Raw genomic sequence first — 9345 nt, 5'->3', positions numbered from 1 at the left:
CTGCTTTTTATTTCTTAGAATGGGACTAAATCTGCAAATTGTATTTTCGGACAAAACAATCTACACAGGAATTGAATTAGACCATCTTTAACGTCCCCTCAAACACTCAAATTATGTAGTCCTGAGCTTCAGCAATATGTGTGTGCCTGCAAGGCTTAATTTTTTCCCAGTGTTTATAAAAGCCAATAAAAAGCAACGAGAAAATTTTAAACTGACTTTTTTTTTTAACTTAAATGACTTGGCACTTACTTTCCATACTGTTTCATAGCAGTTTCCTATTCCTTCTGTTTCAAATCTTCCAGCACACTTCTAGAGAGCCTACAGCAATGTATATAACACATTTCCAGCAAGAACACGTGGGCATTGATGTCCTCCTGATCCTATTTTGTTTTCTGTATTTATCAGGACTTTTTCAGTTGTGAGTTCCAAAATTCAATAAAGTTATGAGCAACTCTGTGTTTAAGGAACCAAAGAATGGGTAGCTGAGGCTCAGGAATGACTGTAATCAGTTTCAGAAGCCTTCTGGATTCTGTTGCCATCTCTACACTCTACTAAATTTGGTTCTTTCAAATCAGCTTTTTCTAGATGACAGAAAAATATAACCATGGAAAGCTCCTATGCGGAGACTATGTCTTTTTGTTTCCAGTTTTTAAAATCTCAGTCTCTGATTAACTCAATAACTCAATTTAAGTACTCTCCATAGGGGCAATCACTGGGTGGTCAGGCAAGTAGAATCTGTAGATGGTGGCAGATCCCCTTTGAACAATATAATAGAAGTGAAAGAAATATCACCCCCACAGAAAGGGATGCTGTATTAAAAAACGGGGTGAGAGGAAGTACTATTCCTTTCTTTTAATCTTATCTATCCTTATCCATCTGATTTACATCACATCTGTAAACTATAAAATAATTCTAAAGAGTCAAACAGCAACTTCCATTTTTTCAAAAAATCTACTCTATGCCAAAACACTCTACAAGGCACTTTATATAAGTCATTTCAAATTCTCCCTATAATCCTGTGAGGTAGAAATTATCTCAAAGCTTCAGATGAAAAAGCAGACTCAGAAAAGTTTCAGTAAAAGTGATACAGATCTAGAACTTTTACTGCTTTAATTTTACTATTTCTTTCACTTGGAAAATTCAAAGTAATATAATTTTCATCATACTCTTCAATAAGCATATGCTAAAGTCAAAGAAAAATAACCAATAAAGACTGACACAATTGGCAATACAATTCTGTTTTATTTTTAATTTTTCTTTTAGAGGGAGAAGCATGCTTTTTTACAGCACCTGTAAACAAGTCATTAAGTTTATTTGGAGATTTCCCATATTTTTTTTTTTTGGAATGTAAGATAACCACAACATCAACTGCATTACATAATAGTTATTAAAGGCAAGTCAGGCTATAACAAGGGTAAAATTTTATAGCTAAAAATATTCATAGCAGCAACTTTTAAAAGATGATTTTATTAAATCAAGTCATTGCACTTGGTCATTTTATTGCTACAGCAAAATAAGGCCATTAAATTGTAACACTTCTCATTTCTGATCTTAACTGATTGTCTCACTCTGCTCGTACATTTCAAGTTTAAAATGCAAGCATAAAAGTTTATCAAAAAAATCTAGAGAGCACTTGGATTTTTTTTTTTCTGTGATACAGTAAGGAGCATAAAAGAATCCTGTTACACAAGGCCCATTCTCTCTTTGCATCACCACACTTAAATTCTGTAAAGAGGTAACAGCTTTATAGTAAGACAGAAGCTAGTGGTCACACACACAAAAATAATATTGAAATACAATTAGATAACTAGTACAGTCGTCCCTTGGTAACCGCGGGAGATTAGTTCCAGGAACCCTGAGGATGTTCAAGTCCCTTATATAAAATGGTGTAGTACTTGCATATCACCTACACACATTGTCCTGTATACTTTAGATTATCTCTAGATTATTTATAATACCTAATAGAATGTATATGCTATGTAAACATTTGCTACACTGTACTGTATTTTAAATTTGTGTTACTTTTTAATATTTTCCATGTATTGGTTGAATTCGTAGATGCTGAACTTGTGGATACTGAGGGCCGACCATAACATCATGTGTTTCAAAGAATAGCAAACCTCAACTATACCAGGGTACTTCGAAAAGTTTGTGGAAAAATGGAATTAACAGATAATATGAATCTTTCCATGAACTTTTTAAAGACCCCCCCATACAGTCACTAATAATTTGGTAACAGATTCCATGCTGTTCACCTTTAGTTGTTATTTATACTCATATGCAGAAAAAAAATTAATTTACCCTAAGTAAAGGTTATTTTTATGTAAAATTTTTTGATATAAACATTAGGAATAGAAATGAATAAATGTTCCTGTATCAAGAGCAAATAGTGGTAAATTACTAGAATAAAGGAATCATTTTTCCCTTTAGGTTTGAGTTTATTTGGTTTTCTTTACTATTTTGTCAAGGGCAGAAAAAGAGACACACAGTACTTCAATTACTTTTCTATTCTGACTGAGGCGTATACAAGCAAAAACTTTAAATGTATTTCAGTACTCATGACCATCTTGATTTTATGTACTAGTGAAAAAATGGAGAACAAAAACCTTAAGGACAGCCTGAAATCTGCTGGAACCTTCCCCCAGCCTATCATTAGGGTGGGGAGGGATCACTTAATAGATTTTTCAGCAAGAAAACTGGCAGATGATTTCTATGATACAGTGTTTTTATTTTACCTAAGAACTGACATTAAAAGAAAATAAGATTTAATTTAACAAGAAAATCATTCCTTTAACTATAGTCATTTAAAAACAGCAGAAAACAATTTTGTTCAGTAGCAACCTCATTAGAAGAGCCCAAAGACTTTACAGAGTTAAAACATACATACTCAATGCACAATTAACTTTTCTCAAAAGCCCTACCATTAGTTGTGAACTAAAGAATGTGAACTGGCATTTCTATTATTTTCTAATTTGGTTCTGTTTTACTTGAAACATGACAAAACTTCATTTACAGAAGATGTCTGTATTATAAGCTTAAAAAGTAAAGGAAAAATATTGGTTTGGTGGTTTAAAACAAAAAATGGAAGCATCATAACTGGTACTCAAACTCTGACACTCATTTGCTATGATAAAGCTTAAAACCTAATATTTTGCAAATGAAAAAATTTCCAATTTTTAAATTTTAAATAAACCCACGTTTTTAGACATACTATGTATAGATGTGACATTTTTAAAACGTTCAACTGTTCTTAAGTGACTCTGAAGAAACTGGTAATTCATTCATTCTGTAAAAAATGTATTTTGAGTAGCCTCATCTATATTTGGTTTTAAATAAGCTGTAATGTTTTATTTAGTGACATACTAACACTCTTTATAAAGTTGGTACCTAAATATCTAAAATATCTCCACTAGTTAGTCTGGTCTATTAGGTAAATTATACATTGTAAAACCTGAGTATCTACATGATAACTTGTCAAAGTACGAAACCTCACACGGAAATTCTGAGAAGTGCTGGGTTTTGGTTCCCTAATATTATCACTATTAAAAATGAGAAGGAGCAGGAAAAACTAAATCACAAGACAATGAAATGAGTAATACTTGAGACTGTAAAATAAGCAGAAAAGTACAGCAATAAGGCTGGTGTTTATACTTCATATGTGCTGTAGTTTCTAGGCACAGGTAAAGGGTTAAATTGACATTTTTAGATTCCTTAGACCTAATAAATTTAAAATAAAGCTCATATTTTCCCAAATATGCTGAACAACCCAATACATTTTAACTAAATTCCTTTTATGAATCCTATAGTGCAAGCAACATAAAATATTCTAAAAGCTGAAGAAATTATTATGATTATTTCATTAGTTATTTCTATATGCATGGGTGAGTAATCTGGTTTATAGCTAGGAAACTCCTACTTCGATCACCCAAAATATAAACAGCATTGCAGACAAACAGGCACAACAGTGTAATCCTGGGTAAGAGGCTAAAAGTAAAAATATATGTATGTACAAAGTTTATCCTTTATGTATTATGGGAAAAGTATTGACTATAATCACTATAAGGCTAATTTGTCCCTCTCAAATAGAATATCTTACAGACAGATTACTTGAAAAGATATCACTATATTTATAGTATAGATCTCTTTAAAAATAATACTACAAGTTTCAATAAAAAAATCTATTGTGAATTTTCTTTCCTTTTTATACAGATTCAGTAGTATTTTCAAGCAAACAAATTTAAAAAAAAGTGTTTGCAATCCCAGCACAGTAAAAAATAAGGCCTCTTTTTTTCATATTGGCAAAACAAAATATATAGAAAAAGTTTTACCCTCCCCCTACTTTTTTATAGATATTATATAGTTCATATACTCATATTTCTTTATCACAACACCAGCACTGGTTATTTTTAAGTAACAAGTCATTTGGAGTTCATAGTGTTGCTTCTGAATCCCTGGAACATTAAGAACACTGGGTCCACAGCACCTCAAGAAGACCAGACAGCTTTTTTCAGCTTCTCTATTTCCACCTAAAATATAAAACATAAACTGAGCAATTGATAAAATATCCGTACTTTAGTAAAGTTTATTTTATCCTATATCATCAATATGTAACGATACTTTTAAGCCTCCAGATTTTAATTTCCAGATCTAAAATCCAATTTCCCCTGGTGTAATAAATATTGTCAAATAAAGGTTCAACAGAGGAAAATGTCACAATGCAAATTCCTAAGTGGCAATGACAACAAGAAACAAAGAAACTGTAGTTCTTTCAGCCAGAACAATGTTATGTGAGCAACTGAAATTAGAACTGTAAGAAAATCAGTCCTACAAAAAACAAAAGAACACTTGAAATCAAATTAAGAAATGTACACGTATCTGTAATTAAACAAAGGGGGCATTACAGAACAGTAAAAAGAATAAAAGAGCAGGTCAGTTCTATGTTTTTCACTAATAATTTATGTGATATTGGTAAATTATAACTTTGTTTTAATTTCCTCATCTGTAAACAATATGCACTAAATTATCTTTAAAACCCAGGAATATCTAAGACTCAGTCAATGTGTTGGAAATATTTCCACTCTTTAGGCAGAAAATATTCTTCATTTAACAGAAATTCATAACTTAAGAAGGAATGAAATTTGCTCATTAAATTTTCATGATAACAAAGAGAGCTATTTAAATTTCACACAAATGACTAAGTTGACGCTCAAAGACATTAAATAGTTTGTCAATGTTTCCAATGGAATAGGACTTGCACTGGTAAGGTCTAGGACTCCAAAGCCCACAGTTTTTGTACTGACTCTCTCCTCAATTCTATAATATTTTGATCATCTTTGACCTTTCACTGCATGTGGAAATATCTAGGCCTTCCCTTCTCCTGATAGCATCACCTGTCCTCCCTCAACAATGCACATAAACAATACATGCTTTGGCTAACCTCTAACTTCAAGAAGTTCATGGAAATATTTATATCTTTTAATTCTATTTTTCCATGAACTTTTTGAAGTACCCTCTTATACAGTGTTTCATTATTAAGTAATGAGGATGACTTTGTCACAATCAAAAAGTGTTGTGATATGCTCATAATTTCCTATGTGATTCTAACCATCCAAGAATGGTTTATCGATCAGAATCTTTCCTGATATTATTCTTTTAAACTATTATTATTAGCTAAACGTTTTAGCAGCACTGGATTGGACAAGCTTCATCTTCAGCATGGCCTGAGATAAGATATCTTTGTCAGCCACATATGCTGTTATCATCCTTATTCCAAGGATACATTAATCAACTGTACCAATTTTAATGGGCAAGGATGCACAGAAAGCAATAGGAAAAACAAATTGGTGTGAGACAGTAGAAAGTGAAAAGAATACTCTTGCATACAAAGTCAGTAATACTCCTTACAAACTGCTATCTGAGATATAAATTTATTTATCAGGCAAATATGTACATTGCTAGAGTTTCACTTCTAGGACTCTTATGTTGTTTTATTTTTAGTCATTTTTATCACTCTCCAGTATAATTTAATACTGTATAATGTTAACATTATAGTAGTTCAAGGTACTACTTTTAACCTTTGGGGAAACATAATTTCTCCTTTAACTATATGATCCTAAAACTTTAATACCTTAAGTGTGCTTTTATAAATACAAGGGTCAAACTTTACCTAGTGCGGGGGTAGGAAATATTATAATATAAGTCAGTGGGAAACTAAGTAAAAACTGACTTTGCTGAAAAATAAAATCAAATAAAATTCTTCAAAAAAGAAAAACAAAATTCATTTTACTCATGATTTTTAGGAAAAATTTAATCTTCTATACAAATTTAACATTATTAGTTCCTCTTGCTTATTTTCATATATGAATATGAACGTTTTATGTGAATATAAAATATGAAGAAAGAGTCAAGAAACTTTAAAAATTTCTCCCATGTTATAAGCTGAGGATTTAAGATATATGTTTAACATGGGTACTCTAACATTCATTAATTGGACAATTATCTATTAGAAATCTAATATGTATATAGCATTGTGCTAAGAGTTATGGGCAAGGATGAAACAGACAATCCCACGCTGAATAGTCTCACAGTCTAGAAGGGGGCAAAATAAGTACATAACATAACAGGGATAAGATAGAAAATTATTACTTATACATCTCATACAAAGCTAGAGGACACATGAATTTGGAGGAAGACTTAATTGGAGGAAACTAGTACCATCTTAATGAAGGTGACTGAACTTGGCCTTCAGAATCTATAAAACTTGGGCATTAGAAAATGAGGCAAAAGGACAATCCAGGAAAATAATGAAAGAGTAAAAATTCAGACAAATCAACTATAAGGCACAACAGAGGATCAGGAAGTGAGGAAAAAAGATAAACTAGAACCAGAATGTAAAAGACCTCATACATCAAGGTGAGAAATCTGAATTTTATTCAGCATGTAATAAAAACTCGTGAAAGTACCTGAGCAAGAAAAGATTAATCTAAGATAAGATGAGAGAAACTCAAGCAAGCTAAACGGAAGATAAAGAGCATCAGAACAAGACAGAAATAGTGGGAATAAAGGGATAAAGGTAAGGAGGTAAAGCTAAAAAGACTAAAAGTGAATGGAATTAAAAGATAACAGAAGTACCACTTCTGTATGACTAAAGGGCAAGAGAAACAATCAAAAGAACCAGAAAATCAAAAGAACAGGAAAGGAAGAAGATAAATTTAACTGAGGACATGCTAAGTCTAAGTTCACAATGGGACATCCAGGGGGACTAATAGCTAGAAACTTGGGTAGAAGCTGGGAAAAGAATTAGATTTAGAGGGGAAATGCACTAAATAAAATTGACAAACCATTAGCATGGCTAACTAAAAAAAGAAGAGAAGACCCAAATAACAAAAATTAGAAATGAAAAAGGTGATATTACAACTGATACATCTGAAATACAAGGAATCATTAAAGACTACTATAAACAACTATATTGCCAACAAATTCGAAAATCTGGAGGAAATGGGTAAATTTCTGGACACACAAACTACCAAAACTGAGCCAAGACAATGTAGAAAATCTGAACAGACCAATAACAATAAAAGAGATTGAAGCTGTTATCAGAAGGCTCCCAACAGAATAGCCCAGGACCAGATGGAGTCACAGAAGAATTCTACCAAACATTCAAAGAGGAATTGACACCAATTCTCTACAACTATTTCAAAAGATTGAAACAGTGGCAATTCTCCCAAACTCATTCTACGAAGCAAACATCACCCTGATACCAAAACCAGGTAAAGATACAATTAAAAAAGAAAACTACAGGCCAATATCCTTGATATATATAGATGTAAAAATCTTCAATGAAATACTAGCTAACAGAATACAGCAACACATACGCAAAATTATACACCATGATCAAATGGGATTCATCCCAGTGATGCTCGGTTGGTTCAACATACACAAATCAATAAATGTGAAATACCATATCAATAAAATCAAACACAAGGACCATATGATCATCTCTATAGATGCTGAAAAAGCATTTCATAAAATTCAACACTCGTTCATGATAAAGACTCTCTACAAGTTAGGTATAGATGGAAAGTATCTCAACATAGTTAAATCCATATAAGCCCACTGCCAATATCATCCTGAACTAGACAAGGATGCCAACTCTCACCACTCCTATTTAACAAAGTATTGGAAGTACTAGCCAGAGCAATCAAAGAAGAGAAGGAAATAAATGGCATCCACATTGGAAAAGATGAAGTCAAACTGTCCCTGTTTGCAGATGACATGATCATATATATTGAACAGCCTAAAGACTCTACAAAAAACTCTTGGAGCTGATAAATGATTTCAGCAAAGTTGCAGGACACAAAACCAACACACAAAAATCAGTAGCATTTCTATTCTCCAATAGTGAACATGCAGAAAGAGAAATCAAGAAAGCCTGCCCATTTACAACAGCCACCAAAACAATAAAATACGTACGAATTGAGTTAACCAAGGAGGTGAAAAATCTCTATAATGAGAACTACAAACCACTGCTGAGAGAAATTAAAGAGGATACAAGAAGATGGAAAGATATCCCATGCTCTTGGACTGGAAGAATCAACATTGTGAAAATGTCCATACTACCCAAAGTGATATACAAATTCAATGCAATCCCCATCAAAATTCCAATGACATTTTTCTTAGAAATGGAAAATACTATCTGGACATTTATATGGAATAACAAAAGACCACACATAGCCAAAGCAATTCTGAGCAAAGAAAATAAAGATGGAGGCATAACCCTACCTGACTTTATACTATACTACAAAGCTATAATAACCAAAACAGCATGGTACTGGCATAAAAACAGACACACTGATCAATGGAATAGAATAGAGAATCCAGAAATCAACCCACACACCTGCAGCCACCTGATTTTTGACAAAGGCACCAAGCCTATACACTGGGGAAGAGACTGCCCCTTCAGCAAATGGTGCTGGGATAACAGGATATCCATATGCAGGAGAATGAAACTAGACCCATACCTCTCACCATATACTAAAATCAACTCAAAATGGATTAAAGAATTATATATACACCCTGAAACAATAAAACTTCTCAACCAAGACATAGGACTAACACTTCGGGAACTAGGACTGGGTACAGACTTCATGAATACGACCCCCAAAGCACAGGCAACCAAAGGAAAAATAAACAGATGGGATTATATCAAACTAAAAAGCTTCTGCACAGCAAAAGAAACAATTAACAGAGTTAAAAGACAACCAACAGAGTGGGAGAAAATATTTGCAAAATATATATCTGACAAAGGATTAATATCCAGAATATACAAGGAACTGAAACAATTTT

General features: G+C 32.6%; 1 protein-coding gene across 1 annotated transcript in view; it reads right to left on the bottom strand.

Annotated features, from left to right (window-relative positions):
• Positions 1-4203: 4203 nt before the first annotated feature.
• CD2AP (CD2 associated protein) overlaps positions 4204-9345 on the bottom strand; it is a 121849-nt gene continuing 116707 nt past the window's right edge. The window contains exon 18 of the mRNA XM_063097193.1: positions 4204-4526. Within this exon, the coding sequence (XP_062953263.1) occupies positions 4485-4526 (42 nt within the window). The 3' untranslated portion in view covers positions 4204-4484. The remainder of the gene's footprint in view (positions 4527-9345) is intronic.

The sequence above is a fragment of the Cynocephalus volans genome, chromosome 5 (genome assembly GCF_027409185.1).
Source record: "Cynocephalus volans isolate mCynVol1 chromosome 5, mCynVol1.pri, whole genome shotgun sequence".
Taxonomy (NCBI): Eukaryota; Metazoa; Chordata; class Mammalia; order Dermoptera; family Cynocephalidae; genus Cynocephalus; species Cynocephalus volans.
Note: the sequence above shows the minus strand (reverse complement) of the source record. Positions and strands in the feature narration are given on the sequence as shown.